The 24287-nt window shown below is 43.8% G+C and overlaps 1 protein-coding gene across 5 annotated transcripts in view; it reads right to left on the reverse strand.

Moving 5' to 3' along the window:
- C5H18orf63 (chromosome 5 C18orf63 homolog) overlaps positions 1 to 24287 on the reverse strand; it is a 70511-nt gene that overhangs the window by 8845 nt on the left and 37379 nt on the right. For 4 of the 5 annotated variants that reach the window (XM_068237083.1, XM_068237080.1, XM_068237081.1 and 1 more), the window contains exons 8-12: positions 21585 to 21694; positions 14954 to 15050; positions 11154 to 11239; positions 8902 to 9085; positions 4481 to 5242 (exon numbers count right to left, since the gene is read on the reverse strand). In XM_068237083.1, coding sequence (XP_068093184.1) covers positions 4481 to 5242; positions 8902 to 9085; positions 11154 to 11239; positions 14954 to 15050; positions 21585 to 21694 — 1239 coding nt within the window. The remainder of the gene's footprint in view (positions 1 to 4480; positions 5243 to 8901; positions 9086 to 11153; positions 11240 to 14953; positions 15051 to 21584; positions 21695 to 24287) is intronic. The other variant, XM_068237084.1, reaches the window with a different exon arrangement.

Raw genomic sequence — 24287 nt, forward strand, 5'->3', positions numbered from 1 at the left:
TACACGGAGGGAAATGCAGCTGCAAAGAAGAAAGGGGTGTCATCATGAGCAGATATTTTAGGACTTGTTCAGATGTACGATGGATGGAACAGTATATCCACTGCCAATGCATATGCAATGCCAGTGCTTACTCTGTGGCCAGAGGCATCTTAGTATGGAGACAGCAAGGATATAGCATAATGTACAGTTTGGGGAAGTCCACAGCTACTGTGCAGGAGAGGGCCACTGCAGAGTGAACTGACCCATTGGAGAGGTGCTTGGTGAGCAGCTAAGTGCCCCTTTTAACTGCTCATCTGAACAAGCCCTGCATTCCATGCATAGGATGGATTTGAGGAGGATAAATTTAGGGCTAAGCCAAGTCTTTCATTTTAAATTCAAGGCATTGAGCTCTATTCACAAAACTTCTCATAAATTACTTATTTATCACCTATTTAATAAAAATTAACTTTCTGCACATTTACAAGCAAAATAATCACTCCAATTAAGTTATTCCTGATTAACTTCATTTCAGAATTACTTTTCTTACCTTAATTATATTATATTTTTGCTCTTTAGGAGCTTAAAAAAGTAACATAGATAAGGTGAAAACAGAGGAAAACAGGTGAAAATGCTTTGTGAATCCTGCCCATGGTATTATTTGGCAAATGTGCTCTATTTACTTACGTTAAACAATAATTAAAGATATCTATTTAATTCAGTTTGACAAACAATTTACAGCTCTCCCATCCCCTAAAATGATCACATTTTAAAAGATCTCATTTGAGGCTCCTTTCACACTACATCTGTTGAGTTTCATGGCAATGAACAATATACTCGCATCACAACTCGATGCATTTATATGTCAATGGCATGTTTACATCGGCGCGTTAGCAGTGCATGTCTACATTAGCAGAGAAGCATACATTAATGTAATGTATGCTTCAATGTGCGCATTCCATTGCACTGCTAACATGTGATGTGACCTTTCATAACACTTAGGGCTTATTTCCACTACACGCAGATTGGATGCAGAAAAACTGACTCCAATGAATGCCTATGGGCCTGGTTCCACTAAACGTGATTTTTCTGATGCAGATTTTCCCATAGGCATTCATTGGAGTCAGTTTTTCTGCATCCATTCTGTGTCAATTATGCATCCAATCTGCGTGTAGTGGAAAAGGCCCTAAAGGAAAGTATCCATTTAGGCAGACTTATGAAGTATAATGGACAAAAAAATCACTCCACACTTCATGACCTTTCATCACCATTACTATCCTATCACAACAGAAAGCTTCATATTAGTTTTTTTCTTGAATAAAAAATGACAATGAATGATTGCAATGGAAAGGTGTGTGGGCAGCATTGAACTGTAAACTTATTTGAGCAGAGCATTTCCTTCTAGGGACAGACCATGATAAAGCAGTGATATGCATTTATCACTGCTTTATCTTAGCTCTACAAAATAGTGGTAACGCAATTGCAGTAAACCTAAAGGTACGTACACACGTCTGATATTTCCAAACAACTTGTTGTTTAAACCGGCCATTTGAATGACAGTTGGACGTGTGTACGTTCGATTGTTAAACTGATAGCAGTAGTTTTGACTGATCCGCTTAGTGGATCCGTTGGTCTAATCAATAGAGATGGCCCGAACGGTTCCCGGCGAACTTCCGGGGTTCGCGATCGCGGAGAACTGTGAACTTTTCCGGAAGTTCGGTTCGCCCCCATAGTGCATCATGAGGGTCAACTTTGACTCTACATCACAGTCAGCAGGCACATTGTAGCCAATCAGGCTACACTCCCTCCAGGATCCCCACCCCGCCTTATAAAAGGCAGGCAGCATCAGGCATTGGACTCACTCGTGTGCCTGCAGTAATTAGAGAAGGGAGAGCTGCTGTGCAGAGACTTATAGGGAAAGCTTAGTTAGGCTCTTGTAGGCTTCTTAGCTTGCTCCTTGCTGATTCTTATTGCTAAAAAAGCACCCCTCAACAGCTCTTTTGAGAGCTAATCTTGTTCTTCTGATCTTTTTTTTTTTTGTGTGTGTGTCCCACAGACACTTGTGTTGCATAGACAGCCTTGGTAATTAGTACTGTGTGTGCTACTGCCAGGCCCAGCACATTCAGTGACTACCTGTGTGTGTGATTGACATTGTAATACCCATCACTGCATATACCTACTACCTGTTGTTCACTTCAGTGCACCCACATACCTACATGAGCGCACACAGTGTCACTGTGCCTGTCCGGTACCTGTCTGTGTTTGAGAGGTGCAAATTGTAATACCCATCACTGCATATACCTACTACCTGTTGTTCACTTCAGTGCACCCACCTACCTATGTGAGCACACGCAGTGTGATATACCACTCCGTGCATACCTGTTAACTGCACCTGTGTGACTGCACATTGTATTAGTCAAGTCAGTGCCCACCTTTCACTTCATCCCCCCCGATATGGACAAAAGAGGTAGAGGCAGAGGTAGAGGCCGACCCAGAGGAAGTCCACCCGGCAGGCCTATGCGAGATCGTGCTGATGTGATTTTGTGCGGCCCTGGACCAAAGTACAGTGCTCAGAAGAAGGCATGTCCCATCAACTCCCCAGATTGTCAGGATGTGGTTGACTATTTAACACAGAACACCTCATCTTCCGAGGCCACCAGCGCTACTACAAGCACCACATCTGCTGCATTTGACAGTTCGCAGGAGTTATTTGGTGGGGAAATCACTGATGCACAGCCATTATTGATACAACCAGATGAAGGTGCTAAGCAAGTTACACCACCTCATATGTCTGAGTTAAGCAACACTATGGACGTAACGTGTGAGGGGGAGGATGATGAAGTGCCTGCTGTTGGTGCAGTTTTGGAGGTGTCTGAGGCAAGCGAATCTGGGCAGGATGATTATGATGATGACGATGATACGGATGCCACGTATGTTCCCAATAGAGAAGATGAACAGGGGGACAGTTCAGAGGGGGAGTCACAGAGGAGTAGGAGGAGACGAGTTCCTGAAAGAAGCAGGGGGAGCTCATTGTCAGAAACAGCTGGTGGCAGTGTCCGGCACCATGTATCGCCAGCTATGGACAGCCAGCCAACATGCCCTTCAAGGTCAGATGCTGATGCCACCACAGTGCTATCACCGCAGGGGGGCTCAGCGGTTTGGAAATGTTTTAATGTGTGTGATCAGAGCAATGTCATCTGTTTTCTCTGCCTCTAAAAATTGAGCCTGGGAAAGGCCAACACCCATGTAGGGACAACTGCCTTACAAAGGCACATGGAGAAAAGGCACAAACTTCAATGGGAAGAGCACTAGACGAAAAGCAGGACACAAAAGAAAAGCCACCTCCTTTCCCTTTTGCTCCTTCAGGTGCAGCATCTTCAGCCGCTTTTTCCCTTGCACCTTCACAGCCACCCTCCTCCACTCCACCTCTGACCTTGAACGGTTCCTGCTCCTCTGCCCACAGCAGCCAGGTGTCTGTGAAAGAAATCTCTGAGCGGAAGAAGACAATTTCTGCCAGTCACCCCCTTGCCCGGTGTCTGACAGCTGGCTTGGCGGAACTGTTAGCTTGCCAACAGTTTAATGCGTTTAAGGGTGATGTCACAGCACAACGCAATAAAGGTACCACTGCCAGTAATCCTTCTCCCATGTCCACGCAGGCAAGGACAGGACGCTCCAGCGATCTCATGGTGATGTCGGACATGCGGACATTCTTTAGTCAAACGCCTCGCCTTAACCCTTTCGGATCCACCCTCCACCAACGCCTTATAGCTGAGTCTGTCTTCTCTGATGTCTTTTCAAGGCCAAGCCTGCCCCCTTCTGGCTCTGCTATAATAACTCAGCTATAATGATTCCTGAGCAAAGCTAGAATGAATGCTCAGTCTGTGATTTTATCAGGGCTGATAACAGGCAGGCTGATCAGTGATGAATGAAACAGAGAGCAGGGTAGGTGTTTTCTCTAATGTTCCCACTGATATATATGGTAAAATACATGAGAGTGCTTCGTCTCTGGTTCACTTTAAGCAATTAATCTCACATAACCCAGTACTTACTTTATTTTTTGGACTGTAAGACTCACTTTTTCTATCCCCAAAGTGGGGAAAATCACTGCGTCTTATAGTCCAAATGCAGGGAGTTCCTATCTTGTGAACACCTGCCAATACGAACCTCCAACCCACTGCAATGTCGGAAACTCCCTCTACTGTGACCATGCAGAGGAGGACACAGGTGAATAAATGGAGGACACAGGTGGACATAAAGGGGCATAGAGGACGACACATGGGGGACACTAGGGAGACACAAGAGGTACAAGGAGGCATGAGATACAAAGGGGGCATAATCCACAAGATGCTGCTTCACTCACCATGGATGCACCAGGTTTAGTATATATTTTTTCCCGTTTTTTATCCTCTAAACCTAATAGTGTGTTATGTTCAGGAGCGCCTTACAGTCCGAAAAATATGGTAATTACCAGATAATGTCATAACAAAATAACAATATGCCTCACCTTTGCACTGACTTCTGGAGTTAAGCATCCTGTACTGGTGGTAATAATATTCTCAGCACTATTTTCCTGTTTCTTTCTTTTATGTGAAATTCCAGAAGTCACAGTTCTAACAACCTTGACCTGAAATGCATCACTTTTGTGCAGTAGATGTTTAGCACTGTTTGGATTAGAATCAGATGTGGCTTTCACATGAGCCTGACACACAGGAAGCTGCTTCTTAAAAGTAGTGTATGGACCAGGATTTTGAGTAGTGCCATGGATTTTGGACAGTAGTGCATTATTACACATCGTATGCAGGGAATGAGTAACCAAACTTTCTTTAGTGAATGCCATTTGAGCAACTGGAGGTCGGCTACGATTAGCAGTGATGTTCACCGAGCTGACTGCCAGAGAGTTGGATCTGTTACGTTCTTCTAAAGCCTGGGTAATGCCAGCTGTGATCATGCATGCACCCTGTGCTGTAAGCTGAACATGGTTTGTATTTATATTGACAGTTTTTTTGTGGAACACTGGCACATATTTCTGTCCATGTTTCTGAGGCACAGTAGCTGAAAGGCAATTCTGAAAGTCAAACAGAGCAGAAGGTGATGTGACAGACGATCTATGTGAGGATGCTGGTGCACGTTCTGCTGAATGCAGCTGTGGTGACTGCTTTATGGGCGCCATACTCTGGTTTGATTCTGCACTGCACCCTGAATACTGACAAAGTGACCCTGAAGTTAATTTTGTTGTTGCTGTGACATTAAGCAGGCCTGGGTTACCCTGGAGATATAAATTCTGTAGTTAGACGATTACAAATAAACCTAAAGAGGAAACAGCATGCATGAAGAGATGCATTATATTTAGAGAAAGAAACGTAAATATGTTTTGCGCAGAATCCCAAATTACACATACTGCAGAAGCTAACGTACTGCCTGATTTAGTACAAAGCTTGTGCTGCCTCCTCACCACAGAGCACCTGCCTATGGCCTCCCCCATGCTCCTGAGTGTTTAATCTGATAAAGAATAGCATCTCTCGATGAATCTTTAATTGATAAAACAATCAAACTTTGATCTAGGGGACCCTACATTTCAATATATTTTCTTAGATTCATTTTTTTAATCAAATCTAATGTCTAATCTATTGAACGGTTTGGAACATCTCTGATTTAATTGTTGCAAGAGGTCCAGTTACAGAAATATCCTCACATTCTGGGTTCGATAGCTGGGATCAAGAGTGTTGCAGGACCCTGGAAAATCCTGGGCATCAAGAAGGAGCAAATAAGTGGCGCACACAGTGGGCTTAATTCACAAAAGAGTGCTAACTGTTAGCACGGGCGTTTTCGCACGAATTTTCGCGCTAAACGATAACGTTTTCGCGCGCAAACGCGAATTTTCGCGGGAAAACGATATCGATTTCGCTGTGACGTTATCGTTTCACGCGAAAATTCGCAATCGCGCGCAATGCGAAAATTCGCGCGAAAACGGCCGTGCTAACAGTTAGCACTCTTTTGTGAATCAAGCCTAGTGAGTTGCGCCAAAAGTGGGTGTGGTCATAATGGCTTGTGGGTGGGGCCAATGCAGGGGTATAATTCAAGGTCAGTGGGTCCCCCCAGCAAACCTTTAAATTAACCACTTCAGCCTACAGCTTCGAAAATCTTATGCATCCGAGCAATGTTCACCTCCCATTCATTTGCTAATAACTTTATCGCTACTTATCAAAATTAATTGATCTATATCTCGTTTTTTCCGCCACTAATTAGGCTTTCTTTAGGTAGTACATTTTGCTAAGAGCCACTTTACTGTAAATACATTTTAACAGGAAGATTAAGATAGAAATGGAAAAAAATCATTATTTCTCAGTTTTTGGCCATTATAGTTTAAAATTAATACATGCTACAGTAATTAAAACCCATGCATTTTATGTGCCCATTTGTCCCGCTTATTACACCATTTAAATCACATCCCTATCACAATTTATGGCGCCGATATTTTATTTAGAAATAAAGGTGCATTTTTTCAATTTGCGTCCATCACTATTTACAAGCTTATAATTTTAAAAAATGTAATAAGATACTCTCTTGACATGTATATTTAAAAAGTTCAGACCCTTAGGTAACTATTTATGTAGTTTTTTTTTTTTTAATTGTAATTTTTTTTATTTTTTTTTTAATACAAAAATGTATTTGGGTAATTTTAGTTTGGGAGGTAAATAGCCAATTTTAGATGTAATATAATGTATTTTTTTATTCAATACAGGTATGTGGGTGCAGTTTACTATTTGGCCACAAGATGGCCACATTCAAAAAATTCCTAGATGCGAGCGATGTCGCATCTAGGAACTAAAATGAAGAGAAGTTTCCTGGGGGCAGAAATACCACGCTCTCTGATGAGAAAGCGTCGGTATTTTTGCCGGGGACTTAGATCGGTGAATGGGAATTATATTCCCATTCACTGATCGGGGGGGCAGCGGGAGGCAGCGGGAGCGCGATCGGGCGCGTGCCCGATCGCGCGCACCACACGGCTGCAGCACCACTGCCTATCTGGACGGATATATGCGTCCAGATATGGCGAAGTGGTTAAGTTCCTTCTGCTTTCAATAAAATTAATAAGGCCCTTCAGACAGTTTCAACTTTTCATATCTTCCAATGGTTACATTTGTCAAGTGATGAATGTTAAAGTTGGGTTTCCCCCTCCTCTTCTGCAAAGCAGGTGGTTTTGGCACTGTGTACCGGCCACGGAGAGCCTGATATCGGCGTCGCTCCGCAGCCCTTGTATGGGTAATTTGGGGTTCTGACAATCACTGGACCCTGAATTACTATTTTCTCAGAGTTGCTACGATTCAGAGAGGGAATAGAATTTAACGCCGCCGGCAATTTGAGTGGCAGCAGGGAGAGCCATCATTTGGCTCATCCTGCACCCAGCTCACCAACAACATTATAATACGTATGCTTTTTCTGGAGATTTATCTAATTTTTCTCTTGTAATAGTTTTCCCAATGTGAACACAGAAGAAAAAAAAAACAAGAAAGACAGGATGGAAACTTTCTACATTCTATTCCATAAAAGAAAAAAAGATTGGGTCTGGATATCAATAGACAAAGTATATGATTAGACTGAAAGGGCTCGATTCACAAAGCGGTGCTAACCCAGTTAGAGACTTTAGGCGTGATAACCATTGCACCACGCTGGTGAAAAGCCAGTTTAGGCGTGATAAGTTTAGGTGTGATAAGTTTAGGTGTGATAAGTTTAGGCATGCTAAGTTTAGATAACTGTAGATAGCGCACAAAGCAGCGCCATTAAACTCTATGCAAAGTGCACCAGACTTTGTTAGCGCAAAACTTTTGATCAGCTGTGCACTGCGGTACTAACGCAGTTGGTGCTTAAACTTATCATGCCTAAACTTATCACACCTAAACTTATCATGCCTAAACTTATCACACCTAAACTTATCACACCTAAACTTATCATGCCTAAACTGAGTTTAGGCGTGATAAAGGGCTTTTCACCAGCGTGCTAACTGTTAGCACCGCTTTGTGAATCAGGCCCAAAGTGTAAGTTCAGAGGGCTACAGGGTAATATTGGAGAGGTATGTGTGCTGGCAAGTGCTAGATAAAGAAGGTAAACCCATAGTATTTCCTCACTGAAAAAAACACACTATTGAAGTTGCCAGTGAACATTTTTTTTTGTATCCTTTTAACACAAATTTTACATGCTAAAGTGTAGTTCTGCCAGGTGATCTGTGGGGAATGTTTGTTACTGAGAGTTCTATGCACAGAGGGAGATATGGCTTGCTTGGCAGTTGGAAAACAGCCATTATTTCCCACAATGCAACAAGGTTCACAGACAGCAAACTGTCAGGACTATGGTCATGACATCACACTGTGGGAGGGAATTTACCACAATATCAGCCATACAGACCCCCCTGATGCTCTATTCGAGAAAAGTTAAAGATTTCTCATGTAAAAGGGTGTATCAGCTACAGATTGGGATGAAGTTCAATCCTTGGTTAAATTCCTCTTTAAATACAATAAAAAAAACACTTCTGAATGGACTTCTTGTGCAGCCTCTGGAACTACTCATGTCCCGGAGTAGTTCTGAAGACGAGTGCATCTGTAAAGTACTGATACTCTTATCTTCAAAACTACTCAGGGAAGCAGGTAATTCTGAAGGATGCACGAGGAGTGCTGACAACCTGGAAGAAGTAGTAGCTTCCACTGGGGACGGTGCAGGATTGATGGCTATATAGTACCCCCCCCAGCCTTCCCTGTAGATAGGTCTATCAAAACTGAAGTGATTTTTTTTTTACTTCAGATTTGCTTTAAAAATGCATGGCTATGAGACACACAATTGTAAGCAGCTACAAATCTCTGTTGTGCTAGCACCCTCTTGTGGCCAATATTTAGAAGAAACCTACATGCTTTGTTTCTGCTCACAATCTACCTGTGATAGTGGTCTTGTTAATTCACGAGTTGGAAACAGCGGCTTTTCAGTTATCAGCACTGGGAAACCACAGAGATGAGGCATCGCAGACTTGAGGTCACTGAAGAAAGCATCCAGGAGTTTTGCCATATCTACCCGAGGATAAAACTGCATAGGCTGACTTCGTAGGCAGCTTAAGGGATATCTTAGGCTTCAAGTTAATTACTGATATGCATGGATTTGTAAACATTACACAGTAGACAGATATGCACTTGGCACTTAATCATTTATAGAGGCATCCATATCTGTTAGCAATCTTTCAAACTAATAACCTACCCCATTCTTTTTAAGAATTGTGGGCCCCCCGTACGCATACACTGTACAGCGCGCCTCTTCTCTTCTTCTCCCGCTGCAGAGCAGTCATTACAGTGACAGTTGTAATACCCATGTGTGGCACTGCATCCACGCCGTATTGCAACTGCCTTTTAGTTCTATAGATTAATCAATTCCACGCACAGGCTTTAGAGTGGGACACAGAGTTAAATAATACTTGTGGAGTCTACAGTGGGACGATACACAGTACAACTCTTTCCTACACATTATACAATTAGAACGCCAATTCTTTTAATTTCATTAATTGTACTACCTTGTTTCTAAAGAAAAGTTGGGATGCTGTGTAAAATGTCTATCAGAATGCAGTAATTTGCAAATCACTGAAATCCTTAAAGTGAATGAGAACCGCATTTAAAAAAAATGAGATAGATATTTACCCAAGGAGAGGGAAGGCTCTGGGTCCTATAGAGCCTACCCGCTCATCTTCTGGTCCCGTCGTTCCGGTGCTGGCTCGACCCGGTAGCAGTATTTGACTAAATTAGTCAAATACTGCTTTACCTGGCCGAAGGAGGTTTCAGAAGTCTTCAGGGAGCCCGAGTGCTCCTGAAGAAGGGCGGCCCTGTACTGCGCCTGCGCAAGCACGCTCTCTTGCACACTCATGCCTGTGCAGTAGGAAGCCGCACGTCTTCGGGAGGACACGGCTCTGGACTTCCAAATACCCTTTCGGCGGGGGATTGAAACGGGGGGGGGGGTTGGGGGTAGCCAGCATAGGATAGAGAGCACCGAGAGAGGAGACGGAAGGCTCTATACGACATAGAGCCTTCCCTCTCCTTAGGCAAGTATTTGCTTCATTTTTTGTAAAATGCGGTTCCCATTCACTTTAAAGTAAACCTGTGAGTTTTGTGGGGAGGAAAGACTGATACTTACCTTGGGAGGGGGAGGCTTCACTCATCTTCCTCCACCAAGCTGTTTGCAAGCAGGGACCCCCGAAGGGGCGGCTGTACTGCGCTTGCACAGTATCCTGGACCTGCTTGGGCTTCGGTGGGAAAAGCGGATCACAGCTGTTTTTGCTAAAGCACCACGATAACATGCAAATCCAAATACCGCAATTTATTTTTGTTGAATCGCAATCGTTGGTTGGAAAGATCCTCTTCACGACCTCGCTACGTTACCGATGGCTACACGCGCAATCGCAGCTAGTGGTAAAAACAGCTTGCACAATCGCAGGTGATTTGCGCTTGCGATCGCACTTGCTAGTGGAAAAGGGCCCTTACTGACCAGCAGTTGCTCAATCTAACTGCAAGGACTGTGTGCAAATTAATTGAAAGGCTGGCCTGCATTTGTATATAGATCCTTTCCAGGGAGTGTTTTTGTAAAGAGAATTTAAGGAAATACTGAGAATCTCCCATCTCCTTTTTTACACTTTAGAACTGTAGCAACAAAGGAAGATGATACTGGCTGACTTAAAGAGAACCCGAGGCGGGTTTGTCAAATCATATTAGGACACAGAGGCATGTTCTATATAGAACGACCTGCCTCTGTGTCCTAATATGATTTAACAAACCCACATCGGGTTCTCTTTAAAGTGTAACTGTCGGGCATAAAATCAAAAATCAATTCTTTATTTTAATTTTTGGATTGCATGGTTAGCATCCTTATTACTTGTTTACCAGATAAAAATAAATAATTGATTTTTGATTTTATGCCCGACAATTTCACTTTAAGTAAGCCAGTATCATCTTCCTTTGTTGCTACAGTTTTAAAGTGTAAAAAAGGAACATGCACAAGAGTTACATGTATAAAAACCCAGTGTGGATACAAAAGTCATTAAAGATATTGAACACATTCACTCCTCCTCCCCCCACTACCCAAACAATAATAATAAAAATACTAAGTATAATATGTCAGTTTCACTGCTCTCTGTGGATGATAAAGGATACGTAAATAATGTATCGCCAATAAGCTTAAAGTAAACATTGCAAAAGATCAATTTTTCTTCGGGCTCTATAGGAAGCTTGTAACCATACTGAAAGAAATAACATTAGTGCATTTTATTACTGACTGTTACATTTTTAGTATTTAGTTTTATGAAAAATGATTTACAGTAGATTTTCTTGAAACATGTTGTCATGCCGGATGATCTCATATAGTACCATGGTAAGGAGTTCTTGGTTCTGAGTCAGTAAACATGTGAGATTCAGCAATCACCTTCTATAGGAGAAACACAATTCATGTATCTACATCACACACTTGAACCATATAATCTATTGATTTTTTTTTGAATGGATATTCAATGAAAACTGCATATAAAATAAGAAGTTTCCAATGTATTATTCAAATTTCAACCTATCTTCCAATATCTGAGCTAGACACAGCTTCTTTCACCTTCCAAGACCACCTTTGGATCTTTTAAAGGACACCAGATGTGAATAAAGCTAGAGGAACGGGAGGAGCAGGCATATACTATCACTTGACCTGATTCCCACTGGTCCCCCCATTCTCCTCTCTAGCCCCCTATCATTCCTGAAAGCCCCCCGGGACCTTCTTCCAGGTCGTTGGAGTCAGGCTTTACTGTGCAGGCACTTACCGGGCTCCCATGGCTAGGAGCGCTCTGTACATGACGTCATTTGCATGACATAGTGTTGTCATACGCATGCGCAGAGCACTCCTGACCACGGGGGGCACTGTAGGACGTGCACAGCTTGGTCAGCGACTGCGCAGTAAAGCCTGACCTCGGCGACGCGGAAGAGGGTCCCGGGGACTTTTAGGAATGATAGGGGGCTAGAGAGGAGAATGGGGGGAGCGGTGGTCATCAGAGCAGGTGATAGTATATGCCTGCTCCTCCCGTTCCTCTAGCTTTATTCAAATCTGGGGCTTGATTCACAAAAGCGGGACAACTGATAGCATGGCCGTCTAGCACACGGGCGTAAGCCTTTACGCACGCAAACCTTTGCGCGCGTAAAGGCTTACGCCCTTGTGCTAAACGAAGGTTTGTGCAAATGTGCGCATTCACGCGTGCAATCCCGTTAGCACACGGGCGTAAGCCTTTACATGTGCAAACCTTTGCACACGTCACATCGCATGGTAACTGCATAGCACGGCCGTGCTATCAGTTATCACGCTTTTGTGAATCAAGCCCCTGGTGTCCTTTCGTGACAAGATCCAATCATTATGAAATAATGCCTTTTACCGTTACTGAACTGATAATGTTTGTGGAACTATGACAGGAAAAGCAGAGAAGCTATAGCTACTATAGAAAACATCTTCCTGGCACAAAGGCTGCACGGCAAAAGTGGGCATGGGGCGGACCTACTATAAGGCCACCTGAATCATGTGAGTAAGGCGGCAAAATCTAGGGGGTGACATTTTAACCGTTTAGGCCACACACACACACACACACACACTACCCTCCTCCTCATTCACGCATTCCCTGAATCCCCATCCTCATTCGACCAGTGGCCCCTGCCGCCCTTTCCTATGACATCATAAGCAGGTGAGGTGATCACCATGGCCAGTCAAGGGGGAAGCTTTGGCACATGACCAGTCAGGCAGTGGTGCTGGCACAAGACTGGCCAATCACAGCCGCCAGCTGCTCCTTTTGCTAACTGGTGCCGATGGCCTCGCAGGTGGGACCACGGCATCATCACTGGGTCAATCACTGCACTCGATCAGTAGCAAAAAAGATGCACTATTGCAGTCACATGCACACACTCACACCAATAATTAATGGATTTATTTGAAAAATGTACTGTTGCAGTTGTGTGCAGATGATTACAGTCACACTACCTCTAACCATTCAGCAACCCCCACTATATTATGATATGACTGTAATGATCCGCTCAGCTGGCTGCACAGGCAGACAGCTGTTTGACCATTCCTTATGTCGGAGGGATGCAGGTCTCTGGAAAAGAGACCTGGCTTCATCTTGCAACTTTCAGAGTTGCTTTGCTGAGGGATTTGCATACATGCAAATTGCCCAGCTGTCTCCTTTGAGGGCTGGCAGTATAAAAGCCTTCTGCTCCCAGAATGCTTGGCTGGTCATAACGGTTAGTTAATACACTCCTGGAGTGTCAGCCTTGCCTGTTGGATTGTTAAAGTTATCTTAGAGTATTTCTGGGGGCTGTATTAGACACCCCTCGAGTTCAGTCCGGTTGTATTATTTGTATTGCCTGTTCTGTCTGTCTGGGGGGTGCTAACCAGAGCAGCGGTTGCTACTGGTAGCTCCTTCTGTTCATCTGCTTGGATCGCACTTGCCTCTAGCGGTAGCGGCTGTGGATCCTTCTGATCTGTATTCTTGGAAGGTAAGCTGGAGCAGCGGTTGCTACTGGCTACCTCATCTTGCTATACTTGGATCACACTCGCTCTGGCGGAAAGAGCAGTAAATCATGCTAGCTCTGTTGCTTTACTTGGATCGCACTCGCTCTGGCGGAAAGAGCAGTGGATCCTGCTAACTCTGTTTCCCTACTTGGTTCGCACTCGCTCTGGCGGAAAGAGCAGTGGATCTTTCCTATCCTGTCCCTGAACCCGGATCGCACTCGCTCTGACGGAAAGGGCAGTGGATCTTTCCTGTCCCTTAACCTGGATCGCACTCGCTCTTGCGGAAGAGCGGTGGATCGTATCTGTCATATTCCTGTTTCCCGTCCGTCTGCGTTCTCTGTTTCGTGTTTGTGTGTCGGTGGTTAGTTAGGGTGGCGTGCTTGTCTCTGTTGCGCTTAACGTGCGGAGACCGTGCTGTAAACGTGTTCGCTGTTGCAAATGAGTGCGGTGTTCGCGTTTAGTTAGCGTTTGTTATTTTCCTTATCATTCTCATTGTATGATTTGCTGTGCCTTTGCTCTGCTCTGCTCCTGGGTTTACCTCTGCTTAGTCTTGTGTCACCTCTGGCAATCGCCTCTCTCGCGATTGTGTTCCTACTCTGTTTCTGCTGCTGTGTGTGCACCGTTGCGGGTTGACGACTAGATTGGTGTACACACATACATTCTGTCCCTGTGCTCATTCTCATTCGCAATCGCTTCTCTTGCGATTGCGTTCTCACTTGGTTTCCTATGTTGTGTGTTCACCATCGCAGGTTGGCAACCAGATTGGTGGACATACATACATCCCTTTTCTGTGCTTATTCAGTCTTGTGTCGCTATTAGCAATCGCCATCTCTTGCGATTGCTTTCCCACCTGATCTTCATGGTTGTGTGTTCATCGTCGCGGGTTGGCGACTAGATTGGTGGATACACATACACCCTGTCGCTGTGCTCTCTCTCTTTAGGGGCTATCTTGCCCTGCTCGGTTGCAATTCGGACAATTCCCATCTGGCATCTGTGGCAGTACAGAGGCTTTGCTCCTCTGCACTCCACAGCTCCACCTGCCGGTGGGAATTTCCCTCTACTGGTGCTTTGCACCAAAGCTGGGTTCTCTCCTTTCATACGCTTGTGGAGGTTTTCCGCCATGTCAGCGCACGCCTGGTGCGCTGATCACGGAGATAATTCCACAATCATTACAATGACATAGTGAAACCATTAATGTCTGCTACTTAAAAAAAATCTAGTGTGAGTTGCTGGATCACTCATATTTGCCAGCATTCCCCACTTCTCTTCAGGGAACCAACCCCATTGTATCATTGCTGACAGCCCAGCATTGCTCTTACATTGAAACTCTATTACTGAAAAAGTTGGCATGATGGTAAAGGCTAGAGGAGAACAATAGCAGAAGGAAAAATAAATACTTTCCTCATGTAGTAGTGTGCATTACCAGCATATTCCAATGAGTCCGAAGCTCTTCATATGTTTGAAATGGAGACTCTAATGGGATGCTGTGACTAATGCTTATAATTTGCCCCATCTTCATGCTGTGTTAAAAAAAGAAAAACACATTTCCATGCAAAATTTACATTAAAGTTTCAGGTTCATGTGGTTTTGTTTATTAATACTTTTAGCAAGGATACCTTTTTACTGTTTGACTCAAAGAATTTGCATCCCACAAGGTGAAAAGCCCCGATTCCCGGAACCAAGTCATAGTTTTGTATAGTGTGAAATTAGGTTAGAAACTCTTTTGGTTGGTTACTGCTGTATGAGTGTCCATCTTGAATATTTCTATCACTTCTGTACAGAAGGAGGATGTTAAACAGCCAGATGCAGATGTTTTTTTTTTTTTTAATTGAATAGCCAATACAAAAGGACGTAACGGTTCTTGGCAGAGGCGGTCGGTAACTACAGCGTCCCTTAACCCCCCCCCCCCCTCCCTAATGCGCTGGCAGTCTATCAACCCAGTTAAGGACATTTTTCTTTCCCTCTCCCCGCCCGCTCCATAATTCGCTGCTCCATTAGCTCTCCTCCTTAGCAACAGAACGTGTCTCTACAGATCTCAGCCTGACTGCCCGATGAAATGAGTCCTGATCCCTGCTAAGTGACGTGTACCCAGCTTAAGTCTTTCAGCCAAGGTTTTTTATGTTCTTGGCCATTTTCAATAACCAAGAAAACCGGATTTAAAGCAAAACTGAAGTGAGTAAACTTACCCAAGTAGAGGGAAGGCTCTGGACATTATAAAGCATTCCTGTTCCTTTTCTCGTTGTTGTAGCGCCACCCCCAGTTGTAGCTATTTCACTTAATAGCTGTTAGGAACTCCTTGAGCAATCAATAGGGAACTGTGCTGCCTGTTCACTCTAGGTACCACCAATGTCCACTACCAACTCTTCTATAAACATTGAGTCCTCACCCGCTGCTCAACTAGTTTTGTTGCTATTTGCAACTCTTCTGAAGAGTTGCAAATACGCTCTTTTTGGGACACTGTGGACAATAGAAGCGCACTACCGTATATTTGTGTTATATATCCTGTACCTTACTTGTTAGCGCAGCATGGCACACAGTTCTAAAGATTGCCCTGGCAGTAAAAAACAGCAATTCCACTAAGCAGTTCGAAAAGCTACAACTGGGAACCGCACTGCAACAACCAACCAGACGGAGGAAAGAGAAGGCTCTATACTATCTAAAGCCTAACCTCTACTTAGGCGAGTATCAAAGCTGATGTGAATTTCCTCACTTCAGGTTTATGTTAATGTAACGAAAATTCTAAGGGGAGGAAGTGAAGGAACTCCACCAGTTTAGGATTCAGGCAAAACATACATAAATAAATAATTTAAAAAAGCTAAGAAATAAAAAATATTCTTCTTTTGTACATGGTCAAAAAATAAAAAAAATGTATACAGGTGATGGATTATCTTATAGTGTTTCTTTGTGTGTAGAAGGATCACAGAACTTGTTATCAATGTAAAAGAAAAAAACAAAGCAGCCAAAAATACCAGCATCCTGAGAAATGTCTTTCAGAAGATGTCATTTTAACCAAAAAGTATGTGGTAAGCTTCATAGGGACTACTTGTCATTATTTTTTACAGGTAATATGTACACACCTAGCCTTGTGAGGACTGTTTTGATAATATGGAGTTACACTATGTAGTAGCACTTTAAATCACGCAGCAAAAGGGGTATACTCTAATCACTTAATCCTGTGTAGCACTGTAATGAAAACATTGAGAGATCTTAGTGTAGAGGGGTATATGGCTTGATTGATCACAAACTGAAAACTAAAATAAACTCACAAACTCAAAATTAAAATATAATGCAAAATGTTATTATCCTTCACATACGATATCAAAAAGACACATGAAAAACATTAAAAATGTGTCTGGGACCCTGCCCACCAGATAGCCAAGCAACAAGATAATTTACCCAATTGCCCAACTGAGGCTGATTGGACACAGAACACTCCTGTGTAGCATTGTTACATGCTATATGAATCTTTTAATAAAAATGATGTCCCACATGTACTATGTTTCGTCCTGTTTCTGTAGTTACAAAAACATTTTAAAAGTGTTCAGCAGTAATGAGTATCACAGCAATGACAAATGCAGTCAGGACAAACTCCATGACCCACATCAACATAAACAATTGGTTAGAAATGTATTACAAAAATACAATTATTATAAAATAAATGTTGTCTCAATAAAAAGTAAAACACAGTGGATAGTGCCATTTTCAGGCATCCCTTGAGGAGTGGGAGGGCTTAACTAAGCCACTGTAAAGGAGGTGCCAGACTGTAACTTTGCATGGTCTAGGGCAGTGCTTTTCAACCCATGGTATGCATACCATCAATGGTACTTTAACTCTGGCCAGGTGGTACTCTCTGGGGAGATGAAAAGGAAGTGTCTGTGGGCTGCAGGGAGATGAAAGGGAAAAGTGATTTAATGCTGGTCCAGTGCCTGGTGTTTTCAGTTTTGTTTATGTATAACAATGTGAAGCACTATATTGTAAACTGAACAGAGGCGCCAAAGGGATAAAAACAGTATTTAAAATATCTAAAATTGCTTAGGAGGCAGTGGTGGACCTACCCCCTTCAAGCAGACACAAAAACTGTGTAGTTCGACAACAATAAATGTATTAGTACACTCCAAGGTTTTTATACAACGTGTTTCGCAGGTCTATACCCGCTTCATCAGGCAGTGGAGATAGGAGTACACAGCACAATGTGTACTCCTATCTTCTATCTGGCGCCAGGTGTGACTCTGACATTGTGCTGTGTACTCCTATCTCCACTGCCTGATGAAGCAGGTATAGACCTGCGAAACGCGTTGTATAAAAACCTTGGAGTGTACTAATAAATTTATTGTTGTCGATCTACACAGTTTTTGTGCCTGCTTGAAGGGGGTAGGTCCACCACTGCCTCCTAAGCAATTTTAGATATTTTAAATACTGTTTTTATCCTTTTGGCGCCTCTGTTCAGTTTACAATATAGCACATATTCACCTTTGGTGGAGGGGGATACCCCTTTCTTTTCACATCTACAGAGAGCGACTTCTTAATCCTGAGTGGGGACAGGTTAATCTCCTCACCTGCTTATACAGTGGTTGCCTGGAGGTAACCCTGGTTTGTGAGTATATAATTTACTCTTTTTCATTATACCAATTGCCTTAACTTACTACACTATATTGGGCTCTCGGTTCTCCTTGTTTTACAATGTGAAGCACTAGGCTAGCTGATAAAAGCACAATTACAGAGAAATTAGAGGGTGGGCAAGCTGGTAAATATACACAGCATGATGCAGAGCTTGCCTGGAGGGTCCATAGGAAAAAATCTGTCAGGTCTCCTTCCATTGTTATAATGACTGGTATAATCTTCAATTGTGAGAGCACCAATGTAGCTTGACGTGCAGCGATCAACCCTGGAGTGCACAGGGTGTAACATCAAATAGGATAGCAGGATCCGCACCGTCTAAAATCCAAATTTATTAGAACATTTTAAAATCCATAACAGGCAGTACTGAGCGTGAGCCGGGTCACCATGACGCACGGCGTTTCAGAATCTAGCTCTTTCCTCAGATGGCTGTAGCACACACTCTGAGTGTGTGCTACAGCCATCTGAGGAAAGAGCTAGATTCTGAAACGCCGTGCGTCATGGTGACCCGGCTCACGCTCAGTATTGCCTGCTATGGATTTTAAAATGTTCTAATAAATTTGGATTTTAGACGGTGCGGATCCTGCTATCCTATTTATTGTTATAATGACTGCATTTGTGGATAAGGTGTTAAACAGGTTGAAAAGTTTTTGACAGTCCCTAGACTCCAGGAGGGCTGCTTTCTGACTTGTGTGAGACTGGCAGGGACAGAAGTCCTATTACAGGCAAGTAGCCTGTCTGATGTGGGACTGCAATACAGATAAGCTCGCTGCTCCATCTCAGGCTATTCTCAGTCTCTCTCCACTCCTCCTCTATCTGGGCTAGTGCACGGCAAAATCACAATAGCAATCACTAGCAATTTGGGAATGCAATTTTGTGAAGTGATTTTTAGAGCGATTTTTTTGTAATGAATCGCTCCAAAAAAATGCTACATGCAGCGTGTTTGCGATATTGAAAAAAATCACAACTCTGCTGTTGGAACATCCTCATACGGTAACATTAGCCAAGCGCTTTTCAAATCACTGGCGATTTGAAAGATGCTCAGAAGCACTCTGGTGTGCACTAGTCCTCCATCATTCAGATCTTACATATGCAGTGCTAGGAGTGGAGTCACTGATGGGCGACTGATTGCTCTGCACAGCAAGCAACAAGATTAGAAGCGCTCTGTCTCTGCCCTATGTCCTGCTTGGAACACTATGCTGGGGGCGGGCAGCTCTATTTAGATATTCATTGAATGGTGAACTTCTTAAGGTAGCCATACATCAGAAGATTATGGGCAGATTCGACAAAGAGAAATTTATCTCCAATCTAATCTAATTAGAGAGACATTTGCACCCAGAAGTGGGGAAAAAAAGCTATTGTACCTTTGCTGCCATTTGGTTCCGCATACTTGTGCGAGAAGGCTTTTTCTTCATTGACATGTATAAACACTAAAGAAAGGAACTGTCTTCAGATGTATTCTGACTTGATTCTATCAGTAAGCATGGGCACAAATGTAATATTGGTTAACACTGTATGTAGCCTTAATTATTGGCCAGACCTGCGTAATATGTTGGCGCTTTAAAAATACAATAAATTATAATAATTAATAACAATAGTACATACTTTATCCTTTTTTTCACTTATTGAGTTGTTGACATCTTACAAAATAACTGGTGGTACTTGAAAATTTTCATGTGATAAAAGTGGTACAATTTCTGAAAAGGTTGAAAAGCCCTGGTCTAGGGAACAGAGCCAACAGCCTGGCCATAGGGAGCTGGTGAGCAGCAGCCAGTTGCATGTGTAAGGTAACTTGCCCTAAACTTGAAAGTGTAAAAGGAGTATGGGGCCTGGTAAAGGTGAAGTAATAAACTGTGAACGGTGCATCTACCCTTGGCGAACTCAGGGGCTAGTGAGCAACTGTTGGACCCATAAGCCATTAAGGTGCAGTAGTGGTGTACGCTGTATTTATGGTCAGAGAAGTCCTTCCCCATCTGGATATAGCTAATAAAATGTCATAGTTTGTTATATATATTTGCTTTGTTTTATCAATAATGTGTATTGCTACTGTTTCTGTAACTGTCTGTTAATAAAAGGCTGCAGTGGCCATTTCAATCGAAGTTACAATGTCCATGTCCTTATTCAGGAAAGGAAGGTACAAAAAGTGGGTGGGAGGGGTGTTAATCAGGATTAAAGAGACACTAAAGTCTCATTTTTCCCCTTATATTCTTATTCATCGTTTTTCAGCAGTAAATTCTAAGCTGAATCGCCACATCCCAGCAGCAGAACAAGTTACAGTATTTATAACCCTGAAATTGCCCTGCACACTTCTAGTGCTCGCATTATTGTGCTTCCTAATAGAGGAAGAGCTTTGCACAGTAGCTCTGCCCCTACTCCAGTCAATCTCTGCCAATCTCCGCCTCTCCCCACTCCTCTCAGTCTTCTTTCACTGAGAGGGGTAGGGAGAGGCGGAGATCGGTGGAGATTGACTGGAGTAGAGGCAGAGCTACTACGCAAAGCTCTGCCTCTACCAGGCAGCAAAATATACAATCTGCATAGTTGTGGAACTTTGCAGGTCAGTTTCATGACTATAAATAACTCATTCTGCCACGGGGATGCGGCGATTCAGCTTAGAATTTATTGCTGAAGAAGAAGAATTAAGAATATAAGGTAAAAAAATAAGACTTCAGTGTCTCTTTAACCTCCTTGGCGGTAACCCCGTGTGTGACACGGCGTAAGCCGCCGGAGGGTGCCGCTCAGGCCCTGCTGGGCCGATTTACTTAATTTTTTTTTGCTGGACGCAGCTAGCACTTTGCTAGCTGCGCCAGCACCCCGATCGCCGCCGCCGCGCGCCCGATCGCCGCTATCCGGTGCGGCGCGCGGCCCCCCCCCCAGACCCCGAGCGCTGCCTGGCCAATCAGTGCCAGGCAGCGCCGAGGGGTGGATCGGGTCTCCCAATGACGTCCCGACGTCGCTGACGTCGGTGACGTCATCCCGCCCCGTCGCCATGGCGACGGGGGAAGCCCTCGGGGGAAGCCCTCCAGGAAATCCCGTTCTTTGAACGGGATTTCCTGATCGGTGATCGCCGAAGGCGATCGAAGCGGGCGGGGGGATGCCGCTGAGCAGCGGCTATCATGTAGCGAGCCCTCGGCTCGCTACATGATAACATTTTTTTTTTTTTTTTTTAAACTGTTGCGCTTCCCCCTGGCGGTATTTTTCATACCGCCAAGGGGGTTAAGTAAGGAGAAATGTTTAACCATTCCTCAGTCATGTGTCATTGTCCTTTTCATGAGGAATAAAGAAACTGTATGGGGAAGGTTTTCTTAGTATTTCAGGATGCAAACTACAGTACATACATACATAGACCTGCTCTGTAATGGTTTCTCAGAGCTCCTGGTGGCTTTTACAATATTACAAACAACATCTGCTGTGTGGGATTCCTGTCTCTAAACCTTTACCTTGGTAAAACGTAGCACCAGTTACTTGGAATGAAGTGCCTTTCAATAACATGACTTGGATCATTTAAGAAATGTTGCAAAGTACCTGTGGCAACATTCAAATCCAGAAGCTGGAACAAAATAGAGATACAATAAATACAGAAGATAAGTATCCTGATGTGCTTACATGTAAATGACCAATGCACTTATAAATACAGGAGTTAGCTCTATACTGATTCAGGAAGTAGTCATATAAGTCACAGAGAAGCCAAAAAAGGGCCTATTTTTACTACACCTGAATCTGGGCCGAATCTGCTGAGCTCCCCGCATGTGAGTGGGGTGGGGAAACACTGCCTAACTGGTAGCTTGCCGTCCAGATCGCACTGCATGGCACAGCTAGCCACATCCAGAAATCTGGATCCAGGAAAACTGATGCAAAACTGTTGCAGAACTAGTGGAAATAGGGGTTGATTCACTATCCCTATAGCTCCCCTTAGCGTGCCTTATCGAGTTAACATGCCTTATCTGAGTTAGCGTGCCTTATCAGAGTAGCATAGGAGCGCTACGAACCTATGCCTGCTAACTAACTATATACAAAGGTTTTTAATCTGTCAGTACAATGTGCACACCATCCCATCAGTACAAGAAAGATAATTATTTCTCTGAAAAACATCATGAACATGCATAGCAGGAACTAGTCAAGCCTCAGTTAACCACTTGCCGACCGCACGCTTATACCGTGCGTCGGCAAAGTGGCAGCTGCAGGACCAGCGACGCAGTAATGCGTCGCCAGCTGCAGGCTGATTAATCAGGAAGCAGCCGCTCTCGCGAGCGGCTGCTTCCTGTCAAATCACGGCGGGGGGCTCCGTGAATAGCCTGCGGGCCGCCGATGGCGGCTCGCAGGCTAAATGTAAACACAAGCGGAAATAATCCGCTTTGTTTACATTTGTACGGCGCTGCTGCGCAGCAGCGCCGTAAGGCAGATCGGCGATCCCCGGCCAATCAGCGGCCGGGGATCGCCGCCATGTGACAGGGGACGTCCTGTCACTGGCTGCACAGGACGGATAGCGTCCTGTGCAGCCCCGATCTCCGGGGGGGGGGGAGCAGGTAGGAGAGGGAGGGGGGAATTTCGCCGCGGAGGGGGGCTTTGAGGTGCCCCCCCCCCCGCCAGCCACACGCAGGCAGAAGAGATCAGACCCCCCCTGCACATCATCCCCATAGGGGGGAAAAAAGGGGGGCAATCTGATCTCTCTGCCTGCACCCTGATCTGTGCTGGGGGCTGTAGAGCCCACCCAGCACAGATCACTAAAAACAGCGCTGGTCCTTAAGGGGGGGTAAAGGGTGGGTCATCAAGTGGTTAAAGGGAATTTGAACCGAGTAACATTATTTAACCACTTCACCCCATAGAGGTTTTTAAACTAATGTACAAGAGCAATGTTCACCTGTCAGTGCTCCTCCCTTTTATTTGCCGTTATTACTATTTATCGCAACAAAATTATCTATACCTTGTTTTTTTGGCCCACCAATTAGGCTTTCTGTGGGTAGTACATTTTGCTTTAAAAATTTTTTTATTCTAAATGCATTTTAACGGAAAAAATAAAAAAAATGAAAAAAATCATTATTTCTCAGGTTTTGGCCATTATAGTTTTAAAATAGAACATTCTCCTGTGGATAAAACCCACAAATTGTATTTGTCCATTTGTCCCAATTATTAGACCGTTTAAATGATGTCCCTATAACAATGTATGGCAACAATATATTATTGGGAAATATACAGTAGGTGTAATTTTTCTGTCTTTTTTTGTCCGGTCCATAATTACAAGCCCCTATGCAGTAAAGTAATAGTAATATACCCTCACAAAATCTAGATGAAAAAGCTAAGTCCCTAAGGCAACTATTTACAGTGGCAGGGGAAGCGCGCACATGTGCACAGCGGCGGTGGGAGCAAGCGATGCATGAAAGCGTCCTGGAGTCGTTAACAGGTTCCAATAGGAGTCGTTTTAATGTGTCAGCTTGTCAGTAAGTGGTTAAAATAAATACATGCTATACCCGCAAATGAATGTAATATACTTACCTAGCCATCAGTTCCTCTTAGAAGCTCACCATTTTCTTCTAACAACGATACTTTCCAGTTCTGACAAGATTTTGTCAGAACTGAAATATATCAGTTGCGGTCAGTTATATATCAGTTTGTGTCAGTCATAGCTGAAAGAACAACTGATGTGCAAGGTAACGTCCAAGTTTCCCTATGTCTCAAGAGGGCGATAGGACAGTGTGCTGACCAGGAAGCTGTTACAGGGTCATTGCCATTTTTAAAATGGAGGATGGAAAATTCCATCAATGACAGTGAACAAACAGGATGCGGGAAAGGACAAAGAAATTGAGGAGTACACTACACAGGAGGTAAGTATGACATGTGCATGTTTATTTTGCGTTTTAATATTCAGTACAGGTTTGCTTTAAGGTGAACAGGGCCCATGTTCACGTACTTTTCACATTTGGCTCTTCCAGAGAAATTATGTTTGTAAAATTCATTCACATGACCCAATGATCTGTGCCCACCCACTCCTTGGAGCACCGGAAGTAGGTGGGTCAGATCTGAGCACAGAAGGAATGATTGGCTGGCGCCGCTTCCCAGCTTCTTCCTGACTACTTCCTGTTGGTGATGATGAGATAGGGAGAGATGTTTGGACAGAACTCAGAATGCTGTTCAGTCCTACCAAG

The sequence above is a fragment of the Hyperolius riggenbachi genome, chromosome 5 (assembly GCF_040937935.1).
Source record: "Hyperolius riggenbachi isolate aHypRig1 chromosome 5, aHypRig1.pri, whole genome shotgun sequence".
In the NCBI taxonomy this organism is placed as follows: Eukaryota; Metazoa; Chordata; class Amphibia; order Anura; family Hyperoliidae; genus Hyperolius; species Hyperolius riggenbachi.